Source organism: Narcine bancroftii, chromosome 2, assembly GCF_036971445.1.
Source record: "Narcine bancroftii isolate sNarBan1 chromosome 2, sNarBan1.hap1, whole genome shotgun sequence".
Taxonomy (NCBI): domain Eukaryota; kingdom Metazoa; phylum Chordata; class Chondrichthyes; order Torpediniformes; family Narcinidae; genus Narcine; species Narcine bancroftii.
This window is the reverse complement of record NC_091470.1, coordinates 70,064,861-70,080,934: the sequence shown is the minus strand read 5'-3', so window position 1 is coordinate 70,080,934 and position 16,074 is coordinate 70,064,861. Positions and strand designations below refer to the sequence as shown.

The following is a 16,074-nucleotide window of genomic DNA, read 5'->3' as shown; positions in this document are numbered from 1 at the left end:
TTCCCATCCAATGACAATACAATACTTGCACCTAAATCCTTATCACTATTTGGGGCCCCAAACCATTCTTCCAAGAGAGACAGGACTTGGAATTTTACTGCATTCAGTTCTCTGTTTGCGGCCTCCTATACATTGGGGAGACTGGACAGAGACTGGGAGACTATTTTATTGAGCATCTCTGCTCTGTCTGCTACAGCAACTAGAGCCTCCAGGTGGCCAACTCCACTGTCACACTGACATGTCTGCCCATGGCCTCATGCTCTGCCAAGCTGAGGCCACCAACAAATTGGAGGAACACCCACGTATTCTCTCTCGGCGGTCACCAACCAGACCATCAATATAAACTTCTCCAATTTCTATTAACCCCCTTCCCCAGTCTCCAACAAGACCTTCAATATAAACTTCTCCAATTCCCATTAACCCCCTTCCCTGATCTCTTCTCCCTTTCTCTCATCCCTCCATCTCCCTTCCTCCAGCTCCCCAACTCTTTCTTCTTCCATCAGAAAGCAATCTTGCTTAGCCCTCTGCCCTCCCTCCCATTATTTTCAGTTTCTTTTTTATTCTCCCATCAGTTTCTACCAATACCTCTTACTTGTGAGCATGTGTTCCTCCCCCTTCTCATCCCCACCTTTTGTTTAAGCATCTGCTTGATTTTTGGCACTTCTGAGGGCACAGACCACAAATGTCGACTGCCTTTTACTTTATACGGATGCTGTTCAACATTACAGCATAGAAAACAGGCACCAGCCAGAATTCCACACCCCTCGCTCAGATTAGGACGAGAGGGCAGAGTTTGAAAAGCAAGAGGGGAGTAATTTAAAGAAAGTCTGAGAGGTCAGTTATTCCCACACAGAGGGTTTGGATTGTTAGAAGGAGCTGTCTGTGGTTGTGGAGGCAGATACAATTACAATGTTTACAAGGCATTTGGACAACCACTTGAGTAGGAAACGAGCTAATGGATATGGGACGAATGAAAATAAAAGGGATTAGGGTAGGTAGGCATCATGATTGGCATGACCAAGTTGGGGACTAAGGGCTCATTACTGTCCAGGACATTTCCATGATTCTATGAAGGCATAGTATCAAAAAGGTTGAAAATTCAAACAAGCAGTGGATTAATTAAGTGAAATCCTAAATAAATTGAAGTCCCCTTGAACACCTCTATTTAGTACCCTACCAGTCATTTTGCTTAATTTATACACTGACTGACCTGGCAGCCCACAGTGTGGTTGACTGGCCCCAGGTGGTGTTCTCGTCCCTATGACTTCCTGTCCATTTTCGTACACGCACCAGCAGTGCCCTGTGCTGCTGTGACACTGCATTGGCCTGAAGTTCCCCTCTTCATCACACTGAGGAACGTGGAGACCAATCAATGGTCGAGATCCATGGCGGATCCTCTCGGTTTCGAAACGTTCTCGCTGCTGCTCACAGGCAGACCTTGGGCGCTGATATGCTGCTAGTTGTTGGTTTTGAAACAAGACAAAATGAAAGCACAAATTACACAAATTGGGACAAGTAACGAGTTTTCTTCACATGGTGCATGTTGCTGCCACCTGAATATAAAGGAGAACAGACACCCAAACCAAATGTTTTAAATGTCTTTCATTTCATCCGCTCAAAGAGACTGATACCCAGCAAAACTCAATTTCAATTCATACCAGACACAGTGAAAAGACTCTGAAAAATTAGTTGATAAAACATCTCACAGTATCTTCCTATCCAGAGAATAATTAGAACATATTGCTCAGTAGAACAGATGCCTGTTGTGCATGGTTCATAGGCGTCAAATTGGCAAAAACAAAGGATATTTTAAAAATATGCATGCAGTGAGTAACTGTTCAGAAAGAGAAAGGGGCTCTTTTCAACATTGCCCTTTAGGTGGTAATCTGAAAGATCAAAGGATTTGGCTGTGTAGAAGGGTGGGATGGAAGATAGTGAAGCTTTGTGGTTCCACACAAATATGATCAGAGTTTTTCCAGTCTTAGTTTCAATGAATGGTGAGAGGAAGTTTATAAAGCAGACTCTAAAAATCAAGTTTCCACAATCTGGTTTCTGTGAAATATTTTCAAGTCTTGTTGCAAGTTGCCAATCACATTTTCAAAATAAACGAGTTTCTTTGATTTTCTAACTTTAGCTTTAGTAGTGGCCAATTGCCAAAATAAAATCCTGACTGACCTGGCAGCCCACAGCGTGGTTGACTGGTTCCAGGTGCTGTCCTTGTCCCTGGAACTTCCCGTCCATTTTCGAACACACACCAGCAATATCCTGTGCTGCTGTGACACTGCATCGGCCTGAAGTTCCCCTCTTCATCGCACTGAGGGACGTGGATTCCAACAAGAGGCCCACGCAGGCTTGCTGTTTGTAGTCTCTCTTTTTGCTCTTCACAAACTGTTTTTGGATGTTCATTAGTTGCTAATGAGGAAATGAGAATGGTTTTGAAACAATTAAAAAATTCAAGATTCAATTTATTGTCACTGTAATAAAAATGTCATATTACTTGAAATTGCATTTTCCTGCAGCAAGGCAGACAGATTTTCCATTGGCAGAAATTGCCTGGTGCCTCTTACAGTCAGAGAAAGAGAAGCAAATGACAGCTCCCCCCCCCACCCCCACCCGCAGAGTCACTGAGGGTCCGTAGATTCACCTCCAGCACTTCTGCAGCCACAGACTCATGTCCAAACCATTGGCAACCCAATCTCCAAATCCGAATCTCCGACACGGTCAGGAATCCTTCAGTGCCTTCGGCACCCCTCGCGTCCTGATTCTAATACCTGGTACCCATCAGCCAGTTTCAAGCCAGTCTTCAGTAGTCCGCAGCCCAGCGTGAGTCTCTCGACAGCAATCTCCACAGCCTCCGTGGGTTCACTGCCTTAAGTCACCAGCAGCCCAATGCATGAGTGAGTCTTTCAGCTGCAGAACCCTTCAATGATTCACTGCTGTGGTCACCATCCCATGAGTCATCTCCTCTGCTTCTCCTTCTCAGATGGGGATGGTATTCCTGGCACCCTGTGCCAGTCCTCCGCTCCTCTGGAGTCTGCAACCCCTCGTGCCGCCATCTTGGCGGGTGCCGCCATCTTGGCGGGTGCCGCCATCTTGGCGGGTGGCGCCATCTTGGCGGGTGCCGCCATCTTGGCGGGTGCCGCCATCTTGGCGGGTGCCGCCATCTTGGCGGGTGCCGCCATCTTGGCGGGTGCCGCCATCTTGGCGGGTGCCGCCATCTTGGCGGGTGCCCCGCGGTTGCACGATTTTAAATAAATCTACCGTCATTTCTTTTAATGGGCTGTTCAAAGCCTGTGCCGTCGGCAGTTGACTGAGCTGTTGGACCCGGCGGGAGAGATACACCCCTCCCCCCCCTCCCCTCCCCTTCCCCCTCCCCCCCTCCCCCCCTCGCGGGAGAGATACACCCCTCCCCCCCTCCCCCTCCCTTTCCCCCCCTCCCCTCCCCTCCCCCCCCCTCCCCCCCCTCTCCCCCCCTCCCCTCCCCTCCCCCCCCTCTCCCTCCCCTCCCCCCCCTCCCCCCCCCTCCCCCCTCCCCTCCCTCCCTTTCCCCCTCCCCCCTCTCCCCTCCCTTTCCCCCTCCCCCCTCTCCCCTCCCTTTCCCCCTCCCCCCTCTCCCCTCCCTTTCCCCCTCCCCCTCTCCCCTCCCTTTCCCCCTCCCCCTCTCCCCTCCCTTTCCCCCTCCCCCCTCTCCCCTCCCTTTCCCCCTCCCCCCTCTCCCCTCCCTTTCCCCCTCCCCCCTCTCCCCTCCCTTTCCCCCTCCTCCCTCTCCCCTTCCCCCTCCCCCCTCTCCCCTTCCCCCTCCCCCTCCTTTTCCATATCAGTGGCAGTAGTGCTGTTATAGTAGCTCCTCCATTTTCGATGTTTTGGGTTAGGGTCATAAATCAAAGCATCATTCACATAATTCTTTGATACATTAAATGTCATTAAAAAGCTTCAGATACAGATCACTTAATGAGATATACTTGATGCACTAGTACACATGGAATCAAATTCTGACAAAGGTGGGGCTCCACATTCATTTCTACAAATTCAATGTAGACGCAATGCATTTATTTTAAAAGGCCAAGGAGAGGGCTAATTAATTAGCTGTATAGGAAAACGGTGCAAAAACACTCAATATTGAGTTCATTTGGTTACTTCAACTGTATAGAAATTTTGAGTGGAAGTTGCTTCTATGTGATTTTATTTTATAAAAAAACACGGAAAGGCTGTTACACAACAGTTACCAGACAAGTTTTACAGAACAAAGATATGGGGATTCAAGACTACATAACATAATCTGCTGCATGGAAATTATGCACATACACGAGTGCACTGTACCACAAATGCTGTTACCTTCTGCCTACTTCCCACCCCTGAACCTTGCTGGTTGGACTCCAGGCGAAAGAGACAGATTTGAAATTTTTCCCAGAGAATTTCTAGAAGACTGGTAAATCCCTCTACCTTGCTGCTCACAACTCATTACATAGGCCTAGCAGCCTGATGCGCTGATAAGTATACTCATTAAGATTATCTTCTCACAGACACTCTTTTCTACACTTACTCCCCCACTTTCCCACCTCCTGAAAACCTACTTGCAGCTCCTTCACAGTTATGACAAAGGATCACAGACTCAAAACATTGGTTGCTTCTCTTCCCAAAAATTTACTCAAATTTCCAGCAAACAAAAAAAACTTTTGCCATTCAATCAGTTTAGAAAGACTTAAAAATAACAATTTTGTCAATTATTCCATTTTTTTTTTAAATTTAAGACTTCAGCCTGGACATCTTTTTATATTGACAATATGGAATAACTCTTTGCAAAGAGAACTTGCTAATACCAATAAAGTCCCATTGCGAATGACTCCATGAGCATTATAAATAAAGATCTGACAAAGCAATTTCCAGTCACACCAGAATCAAAGTTAAGCAGCATGAAAACAGCCCTGTGGCCATTCAAGTCTACAGCAACCATAAAGTACTTAATTACACCAAACCTACAATAATCTGTTTTATTTATCCCCTGTTCCCATCACCTCCCTCCCAATTCCTGCACTAACCTGCATACTAAAGGTAATTAACAGTAGACAATTAACCTCCTCATAAACACTGCTTTGGGTTGTGGGAGGAAACCAGAGCACCAGAAGGAAACTGTCACAGGAAGAATGTGCAAATTTCACACATCCAGCACCAGAGGTCAAAATTGCACCTGGGTCACTGGATCTGTGAGCCAAGCAGCTTTACTCACCGTGCACCCAAATTGTGGACAGTTAAATCAGAATTAAAAATTGAACAGTGTAAAACAATGTAAAAATACAAGGATAAATATATAATAAACAAAGAGATACTGGACTTGTGCTGTTTCAGATTTCAGCTAATAAGTAGCTTAAATAGAACATAGAAATTTATAGCATAGTACTGTACAGGCATTTTGAACCATGAGGTTGTGCCAACCTACATCAACTAACTCAACAAACAAAACCTTATCCATCTCACATCCATAACCCTCTATTTTCCTTGCAACCAAGTGTCTGTCTAAAGGGCTTTTAACTGCCTCTATTGTACAAGTCTCCATCACTACCCTGGCTGTGCATTTCAGACACCCACTTCTCTAAAAGAACATACCCATGATATCTCCCCTAATCTTCCCTTCCTTCACCTTGTACAGATGTCCTCTGGTGTTTGCTACTCTGCCCTTGGTAAAAGATGTTGGCTGTCCACCCTATCTACATCTCAATCTTGTAGACCTCTATTTCTCCACTCCAAACAGAAAATCCCTAGCTCTGTCATCCTTGCCTTATAAATTACATTCTCCAATCCAGACAACATTCTGGTAAATCTCCCCTGCACCTTCTCTATAGCTTCCACATCCTTCCTGCAATGCTGAGGTGACCAGAATTGAACACAATATTCCAAGTATAGAGCTGCAACATTACATCACAACTCTTGAACTTAATACCCTGACTAATGAAGGCCAGCATACCATAAGCCTTCTTAACAACCCTATCAAAATGTTTTGCAACCTTGAGAGATCTATGGATTAGGACCCCAAAATCCCTCTGTTCTTCCATACTGTTAAGAGTCCTGCCCTTAATTATGTTATTCTGCTTTCAAGTTTGACCCTCCAAAATGCATCACCTCACACTTATCTGGATTGAACTCCATTTGCCACTTTTCCATCCAACTCTCCATCCTGTTAATATCCTATTCCACCCTGCAGCAACCTTCTACACTATCCCAACACCTCCAACCTTCGTATCATCTTCAAACTGACTGACCCATCCCTTTATTTCTTCGCCCAAGTCATTTATAAAAGTCACAAAGAGGTGTCCCACAACAGATCCCTGTGGAACTGCAAAAGTAACTGACCTCCAGGCAAAATACATTCCATCTTCTGCAGGCAAGCAAATTCTGAATCCACACAGCCAAGGTTTCATGGATCTTTGTAACTTTCTGAGTGAGTCTCCCATGAGGGAAACATGTCAAATACCTTACTAAATTACATATACACCACATCTACCACTCTACCATCAATATTTTAAATTATTTTTTTTAATTTAGACATACACCCCCAGTACAGGTTTTTGAACAGTGAGAGGAAACCGGAGCCCCCGGTGAAAATCCACACAGACACAGGGAGAATGTACAAACACCTTATGGACACTGTGGGATTCGAACCCCAGCCCCGATTGCCGGTGCTGTAAAGGCATTGTGCTAATTGTTACGCCAAACATGCCGCCCTTTTACTTCCTCAAAAAACTCTGAGTGGCAAAAAAGCCATGCTGACTATCCCCAAGAAGACTATACTTCTCTAAATGCTTCTATATTCCGTCCCTAAGATTCCTCTCTAATAGTTTGCCCATCATTGACGCATGTCGCACCAGGATTCTCTCAGTTACATTTTTTTTAAAAACAAGGGGACCACAAACCAATAGGTTTGTTACATAAATTACATTTAAGATTGGAGGAGTACAGCAAGGTATCCAGTTATAAAGTATATTGGAATAAAAGTGAAATTATGCCCCTTACTATAGGGGATCATATTCAGTGTCAACAAGATACTCAATTTAAATGGCCAATGTATGGAATAAAATATTTAGGGAAACAGATAGACAATAAGTTAGAGAATGTATATAAATGCTGTACCTTAAGAAAATTGATGAGGATTTGAATAAGTGGAAAATATTGCCAGTAACATTATTGGATAGGGTTAATTGTGTTAAAATTATTACATTTCCAAGGCTAAAATATTATTTCAAACATTACAAATAATTATATCACAAAAAGTTTTTCAAAAATTAAATAAATACATCAGAAATGTTCTTTGAAAGGGTAAGATGTCGAGAGTTTCTTTGGATAAATTGACATGGAAATTTGAGTTAGAAGGTTTACAATTACCAAATTTCAAAAATTATTATAAGGCAGTTCAATTGAGGTTTTTGACCTTTTTTGATAAGGAAGTAAAACCAGCCTGGGTTAAAATAGAAATTGATAAAATAGGAGAAAGTCAAAAGATTTTATATATGTGTGCGTATTTATATATAGGGATTGAAATGATTATCTGGGGAGAGGGAAGCACTCTTGTTCAAACATTTGATTAATATTTGGATTAAAGTAAATAACGAAATTGGCGTGAGGAATCTTTTCCTGCCTTAAAATGCCTCTGATACAAAATCAACATTCCATTTTCAATGTGCTGGAATGTGCTGTCGTCGAAACATACAGTGTTATTGGCAGCCCAAAGGGAAGGACTACGTGTCCACCAGAAACTTGCAGCCAGATATGGAAAAGTCTATTTGGTCGGCCAGCTGCCATAGCCACTAACTGTGGTTGGCCACATCGTTTCCCAGCAGTGAACATAGCTGATGGCATCTGCGAGCCGACGCCCCCCAACGTCGGTGAGAGGAACACCATTTGGGATCAGGCCTCTCTGTCCTCTAATTGGTGGGGCCTGCTCACGTGGTGGACTAGACTTGGGTGTTGTCCTCTGGTGCCGTAGAACACAGTTGATGGAGTCTATGGATTTGGTCTCAGAATTTAAAAATAAATTCGGGATATAAAATAATACTTTTTTGTTATTATCAAATGTGGGCTTATTAAAGAGATAAATTGGGTGCTACAATGCTATTATCAAAATGTGGTGAAGTAGAAATGTTGATTATGTAGTAGATATATCAAGAAATTTATTTCAATTATGTATACTGTATTGCAGAAGGGGACTTTTAAACAGGGGATACATAGATCCAGGCAATGTGGGGAGACAGTGTGACGACTCACATTGTGGTAGCGGCGAACCGGCCCCGCCTGTCATGCGTAGTTGGCGGGGCAGCAGTGGCAAGGATGGTGTCGCGGGACCGTCTCTTCTGATCCAGACCAGAAGGTCACGTATGCACTTGCATCATTGGGACACAAGTGCCGGGATGTTGGGGGTGGAGCGGAATAAGGCTTAAGGGCTGCAGTGCGAGATTGAAATTAAAGCAGAGCTCACAGCCTGTTGTCTCAATCTCTTCACTGTGCTCGCTCACAACATGCTACTACATCGGTGACCCTGACAGATCTCCACATCCTGAAGACTCGAAACAATGGAATAAGCAGCTGTAGGTGCCATTGCATTGAAGCTGCCAACTTTCCGGACGAACACGCTCCGCACTTGGTTTGGTCAAGCAGAGGCCCAGTTCCAGATCAAACAGACAACCTCCAATTCGACAAGGTACTTCTATGTCGTCAGCTCGCTCAACCAGGAAGCCGTCTCACAAGTCGACCTCATTCAAGCGTTGCCAGAGGAAGGTAAATACATGGCTCTGAAAAACATCTTCATTAGCACGCATGTCCTCTTACAGCGCGAGCGAGCAGCCAGGCTCCTGCATTTGGATGGCCTAGGCGACAGAACCCCCTCTGTCCTCATGGATGAAATGCTCACGCTGCCTCATGTTCAAGCAGGCGTTCCTCGAGCAGATGCCCGAGGACATCAGGCTCCTCTTGACTGACACCAATTTCAGTGACCTACGCAGTTGCGGTGCAGGCAGATGTTCTCTATCATTTGAAACGCAAATCCATAGACTCCATCAACAGTGTTCTACAGCACCAGAGGACAACGCCCAAGTCTAGTCCACCACGTGAGCAGGCCCCACCAATTAGAGGACGGAGAGGCCTGATCCCAAATGGTGTTCCTCTTACCAACGTTGGGGGGGCGTCGGTCCGCAGATGCCATCAGCCATGTTCACTTTCGGGAAATGATGTGGCCAACCACCGTTAGTGGCTTTGGCAGCTGGACAATCAAATAGACTTTTTCATGTCTGAGAGAGCATCAGGCCGCAAGTTTCTGGTGGACACGTAGTCCTTCCCTTTGGGCTGCCAATAACACTATGTTTCAACAACAGCACATTCCAGTGGTCTTTCACTTTCACTTCAGTGGATAAACCCTTGCTCAGCGCAGATTTCCTACGAGCCCACTCCCTGCTCGTTGATCTCCAGGGAAAGCGACTAGTCCACGCTCAGATCTTCCACACGGTGCCTCTCGACAGATCACCCAGCTCACTTCTGTGGATACCAAGCATGGCAAGTACTGCCAACTCCTAGCAGATTTCTGCTCTATTCTGTGCCCACAGTTTATGGCAGCCATGCCCAAACATGGCACCCAACACCATATTGCTACCACTGGTTCACTATTGCAGTCATGTGCCCGCTGCCTGGCCCCAGACAAACTCAAACTTGCCAAGGAGGAGTTTAGGCACATGGAGAAACTGGGCAAAGTCTGTCATTCTGTTAGTCTATGAGCCTCACCCCTCCACTTGGTGCCTGTCCAATGGCAGCTGAAGGCCCTATAGTGATTACAGACATCTAAACAACACAATGACACTACCCAATTCACCATATCCAGGATTTCACAATGAATCTTCACAGCGCAAAGCTTTTCTCCAAAGTCGACTTAATCCGGGGATACCATCAGATCCACGTTCACCCAAACTTTGTCGAAAAGACTGCGATCATCAACATGTTTGGCCTCTTCGAATTCCTAGGCATGCCCTTTGGTTTGAAAAACGCAGCACAGACCTTTCAGCACCTCATGGACATGGTGGGAAATACTTGCCTTTCCTTTTCACCTACCTCGAAGACATCCTGGCAGCCAGCTGTTCGCCTGCACAGTTCAGCCTCATCATTAATCCAGAGAAGTGCCAGTTTGGCCTCACAGAAATAGACTTTCTGGGTCACAAGATCACACCAGCCGGTGCCAGCCCTTTGCCAGACAAAGTTGATCCCTCACCGTCGATGCATCCAACATGGTCGTTGGCACCGTCCTGGAACAGTTTGCTGATGGCTCATGGCAACCTCTCATATTTTTCAGTCAACACCTGTGATCACCTGAATTGTACAGCGCATTTGACAGAAAACTGCTTGCTCTTTACCTGGCCGTACGCCACTTCTGTTATTTCCTGGAAAGGCGCCCATTCACCATCTTCACCAACCACAAGCCGCTTACTTTTGCCTTTGCAAAATCCTCCGACCTCTGGTCTGCCCGACAACAGAGACATTTGTCCAATGTCTCTGAACTCACCACTGCTATCCGACACCTCTCAAGAAAGCACAATGTCATTGCCTACCCATTTTACAGGCCTACAGTTAACGCCCTGTCACAGGGCATCGACTACCATGACCTGGCTCAGGCACAACAGGATCACCCCAAGACACAGCTCCAGAACAGCAATCATGGGGCTACAGCCCCAAGACCTCCTGCTGGCTGCCAATGGCAGCACACTCCTCTGTGATGTTTCCACTGGCTAGCCCCACCCTCTCATCCTCCAACAGTGCAGGAGAACAATATTCGACTTAATGTATGGCTTATTGCATCCATCTATCCACACAACAGTGCGGCTAGCATCTGCAAAGTTTGTTTGGCACGGCCTGCACAAACAGGTCACTGAGTGAGTGAAGAACTGCACAGTTGTCCAAAGTCCAGCAACACACCAAGCATGAACTCCAACACTTTGACGGCCTAATCCAAGGTTCCAACACATCCAACTAAAAATAGATCCCTGCCTGTCTCCCAGGGATCCTGCTACCTTCTCACAGAGATGGACAGATTTACTCACTGGCCAGAAGCTATACCCACACCAGACGCCTCCATAGAAACATGCGCTATAGCTTTCCTCTCCACCTAGATCTCCCATTTCGGTGTCCTGGCAGAGGTTATGACTGACTGGGGAGCACAATTCACCTCTGCCCTGTGGAAACAACTCTCCAGACTCCTGGGCACCCAGCTGCACCGTACCACCCTCACCCAATGGACTAGTCGAGTGCTTCCACTGCCACCTCAAATTGGTGCTGATGGTATGCCTTGATGAACTCATCTGGGTAGACGAGCTGCCCTGGGTTCTCTTAGGCATTCGCACAGCACCCAAGGGCAACCTTGGGACATCCTCAGCCGAACTAGTCTAAGGAGAGACCATAGTAGTGCCTGGACATTTCCTTATCCTGGCAACCAAGAACAATGCCGACACCGCCGTCATCCTTGAGCAGCTGCATGATAAACTAAGCTCCACTTCACCACCCCCACCACCACGACAAGGCTAACCGCCCTGCAAATACCCCCCAAACTCATCTTCCTGCGAGTACGTGCTAGTGTTTTAGATGTGATCAGGAGATGGGTATTTTTTTTTACATTCTACTTGGTCCTGCCCCAAAGTGAAATCTTTTTGATCAAGTTGGGTTATAGGAATTAAATTTCCAGAAAATCCAGTGTTATTTTAATTTTGTTATATTGAAGGGATAAGACCCAAATTGAAATTATCTATATATCAAAAAGAATTTTTAAAGATTGCCTTAGTAGTAGCAAGAAAATGTATAGCAGTAACATGAAAATTGGATACCCACCTGGGTATGGAGCAGCAGAACACAGAGATGCAAAGATGTGTTCCTTTGGAGAAGACTACTTATAATCTGAGAAATACGTATGGTATGATGTATTTTTGACAATTTGGCACCCATATTTACAAATTGAGTGAATTAATTTATAGACCTTTTCTTTAAGCTTTGAGCCTCATCAACATCCTTTAGACATATTAAAATATACAAATGATTGATGCCGTTTGGTGAAGGGCTAGGGCGGGGTCTTCTGACAGCCAGCTTTCTATTCTTCCTTTCTTTCTTTATTCCTTTTCTATGCTCTTTTGTATTTCTTTTCCTCTCTTTCTTTTCTTGGTGTTTGTTTAGGGGGAGGGGTTTATAGCATCATGTAATGGATTTGATATTAATTTTTCATCATTATGTTTTGTATGTGGCTATGATTACATGTATGGACAACTTTTAAATAAACTTGGGGTACATCTCACCCAGTCCCAGGGACTTATCAATCTTAATGTCTTTTTAAGATTCAGCACTTCCTCTTTCTTAATGTCAAGAAGGTCCAGTACATAAGCTTGTCCAACACTGTCCTCACATAGACCAAGGTTTCTTCTCTCTAGTGAACACTGAACCAATGTATTTCTTAAGGACCTTCCATGCCTCCTCTGCTTCCAGGCACATGTTGCCTCTTTTATCCTTAAGTAGCCCTACCTTCACTCTTGTCATCCTTCAGTATGCATGGAATGCCTTTAGGGTTTTCCTTAATCCTACTTGCCTTTTCATGTCCCCCCCACCCCTTGCTTTCCTAAGTCCTTTGTTAAGTTTCTACCTGGTTACCATACAATTCTCATTACCCCTTCCAGTCTTTTGCCTCTTAACCTTCCGTGTACTTGCTTCTTCCTTTTAACTTGCTGTCTCATCTCTTTTTGTCAATCAGAGTTCCCTTATCCTATCATCTTTTTCCTCTCAGTGGGACAAACCCATACACAACCTAATGCAGGTGCTCCCTAAATATCTTTCACATTGCTTCTGTGCTTCCCCACCACCAAGAATATCTGTTCCCAATTTAATCTCTCCAGTTCCTGTGTAATCCCATCATAATTACTCCTTCCCTAATTAAACACTTTACCATTTTTGTCTACTCCTCTTCCTGTGTATAGCAATGTTAAAGGTCAGGGAGCTGTGGTCACTTTCTCTGAAATGCTCCTCCTCTGAGAGTTCTGTCAGATTCATTACCCAGTATGGCTTCTCCTCTAGTTGTCCACATGGTGTGTCAGAAATCCTTCTTGGATACACTTAATAAATTCTGCCCCATCTATCCCTCTTCGGTAAAGAGGTGCCAGTCAATATTTGGGAAGTTGAAGTCTCCCATCACAACGACCCTGCTCTTTCTACACCTTTCAAAAAATCTGCCTATTTTTCTGCTCCTTGGTGACCCAAGGGCTACTTGGGACCCAATATTCCCAATACAGAGATCACTTCCTTCCTATTTCTGACTTCCACCACCACCTATTTTATCTCCCATCCGTCCCTTTTAAAACATCTAAAATCCGGTATCTGTATCAACCAATCCTGTCCTCTCATCAGCCAAGCCTCTGTATCAGCCACAACATTGTAATTCCCCTCCCTGATCCATGCTCCAAGTTCATCTCCCTTATTCCTAATACTTCCTGCATTGAAATAAACACATTTCAAACCCTGCAATTGACTACATTTATGCTCCCTTCATTTCTTGTGCTTCCTCACAAACTCGCTACACATGGCATCAACCTTTCCACCATCTGTTCTCTCATTGTTGTTCCCATCCCATTACCAAACTAGTTTGAAGCCTCCTCAACAGTTCTAGCAAACCTGCCCAGCAGGATATTGGTCCCTCTCCAGTTTAAATGCAGCCCATTTTTTTTGTACAGGTCATACATTCCCAATGATCCATGAATCTGAATGCCTACCCCAACTCTTTACCCACACATTTATCTGCCATAACTTCCTATTCCTGGCACAGGCAGAAATCCAGAGACTACAACGCTTGAGATCCTGCATTTTAGCTTCCTTCCTAACTCTCTATATTCCCTCTTCACAACCTCAGCCCTTTTCCTATTTATGCCTTGGTACTAACATGGATCAAGACATCTGGCTGCTCACACTCGCTCTTGAGAAACAGACGTCCCTGACTCTGGCACCTGGGAACCAATATACCATTTGGAATCTCTATCTTGTGCACAGAACCTCCTGTCTGTTCCTCTAATTATTGAATCCCTAATCACTACAACTCTCCTCTCTTCTGAGCCAAAGGGCCAATCTGTGTGCCAGAGAACTGACCTCTATGTCTCGTCCCTGGCAGATGGTCCCCCCAACAGTATCCATACTTATTGTTGATGGGAATGGCCACAGGGGTGCTCTGCACTAATAATCTATTTCCCTTCCCTCTCTTAAAAGCCACTCTTGGGTGTGACTGTCTCCTAATAGCTTTTGTATATCTCCCTCCCTTTGCCTCCCAAATGAACGAGTGTGCAAAGTGAAAAGCAATTCAGTTAGTGTGAACTGAACTAGATCTCTGTGGTAGATTATTTCATGGAAGTGTTCTGGTTCCAGAAATTTCCCTTCACCATGTGACCACACACCAACAGTGGCCCATGCTACTGTGACACTGGTGTGGCTTAATGTTGCCCTGTTCGTTGCACTGAGCGATGTGGATTCCTCAGTACAGCTGAACTGTGCTTGTGCACCTTCTTGCTGCTCCTCATGTGGGCTTCTGACATCTTTCAAGTTCTAATAGAACACCAAGACATACAGGGTTAGATGGTTAATTGGACATATGGGTGTAATTGGGTGGCGTGGGCACATAAGTTTTAAAAAAGTTAACATCTTAGTTATCTATTCTGAAACAAAACTTATTTCAATTTAAAGATACAAAAACACAATTTATACAAACATACTTATTCAAAAGATAAACAGGAGCACAAGAACAGGAGCAGGCCACATTATCCATACATCTATCCAATAATGATATTGTTACAGCTTATAATAGCTGTAGGCTGTAAATTCATTCAATCAACTCCAAAAAAAAGTTATTAAAAGTATGGGTTAACCTAGTTATTTTACAGATATTTCAGGGTGCCTCAGAAAACTAGTCTCCAATGTGGGTGGGTAGAACTTTTTATTCTTTGACTTTGTCTGGCAAAAGCAAATCCCCCAGCTAATATCAACAGTAATACAACATGCAAAGTTCATACTCAGCAAGATTTTCCACTTTCCCTGGTCTGAAATGCAATCTTTTTCCATTCATGAACAAGCACATTTTAATAACCCTATTCCTGCTAAAATAATGCTGCTTACAAGATCAATACTCCAATGACATTCATTACCTAAAGATCCATCTTTGACCTTCTGCTACTTCAAATGGAACCTCACATTATGGCTTACTTCTTTTCTCATGCAGGACAGGGTTATGGTCACATATATTACTAGCCTCAGGATCATTCCAGGCTGCTGACCTCTGACACATCTCAGAGTCTGTTGCTGTGTTGATGAAATCACCCCTCTATAGACAGTGAGAAGAGACTCACTCAATCTACCTTTCCTTCGGCTTGCAGGAGCAAGTACAGCAGGCATGGGCATTATGAGATCCCCAAAATCCAGGCATTCCAAGAATGGACTTGTATCCTTAAAGACTTCCCTGCCTCCATGACGGGTGTCTATTGCTGCACTAATCTTCCCATGGGCAGGGTCCTTTTGGCCCTGAAGTATTTTGCCATTCTTAGTCCCACCACAGCACCACCCATTCATTTAGTAGCATTCTTTAGCTGGATGAATGTTCCTTGTGTGGTACATCTGTTTTTGAGCTGAATGCAAACATCCCATTTCAGAACTACAGCATGTTACAAGGAAAGCAATGTTAGAGTCAACAGATTTACTGAGGCATTACATAGGGAAACTCAGCAATGACCCCTTTCTTGACCCCTTTACACAACTTTTTTAAAAAATGTTAGAAATTCTTTAAAGTCAAAAATAAAAATTTGAATAATTTTCTTTAATTTAAAAATTTAGACATATAGCGCTCTTACAGGCCAATTCGGCCCTACAAGTTCGTGCCATCCAATTTGCACCCCAATACCCTACACCCCCAGTATGTTTTGAAGAGTGGGAGGAAACCGGAGCCCCCAGAGAAAGCCCATGAAGACATAGGGAGAATGTACAAACTTTTTACAGATATCACGGGATTCAAAACCAGGTCAGATACCGATCACTAGTGCT

General features: G+C 44.6%; 1 protein-coding gene across 9 annotated transcripts in view; it reads right to left on the bottom strand.

Annotated features, from left to right (window-relative positions):
- Positions 1-16,074, bottom strand: part of nid2a (nidogen 2a (osteonidogen)) — a 115,966-nt gene that overhangs the window by 60,767 nt on the left and 39,125 nt on the right. For 8 of the 9 annotated variants that reach the window (XM_069917029.1, XM_069917030.1, XM_069917033.1 and 5 more), the window contains exons 11-12: positions 2,176-2,412; positions 1,211-1,456 (exon numbers count right to left, since the gene is read on the bottom strand). In XM_069917029.1, the coding sequence (XP_069773130.1) occupies positions 1,211-1,456; positions 2,176-2,412 (483 nt within the window). The remainder of the gene's footprint in view (positions 1-1,210; positions 1,457-2,175; positions 2,413-16,074) is intronic. The other variant, XM_069917032.1, reaches the window with a different exon arrangement.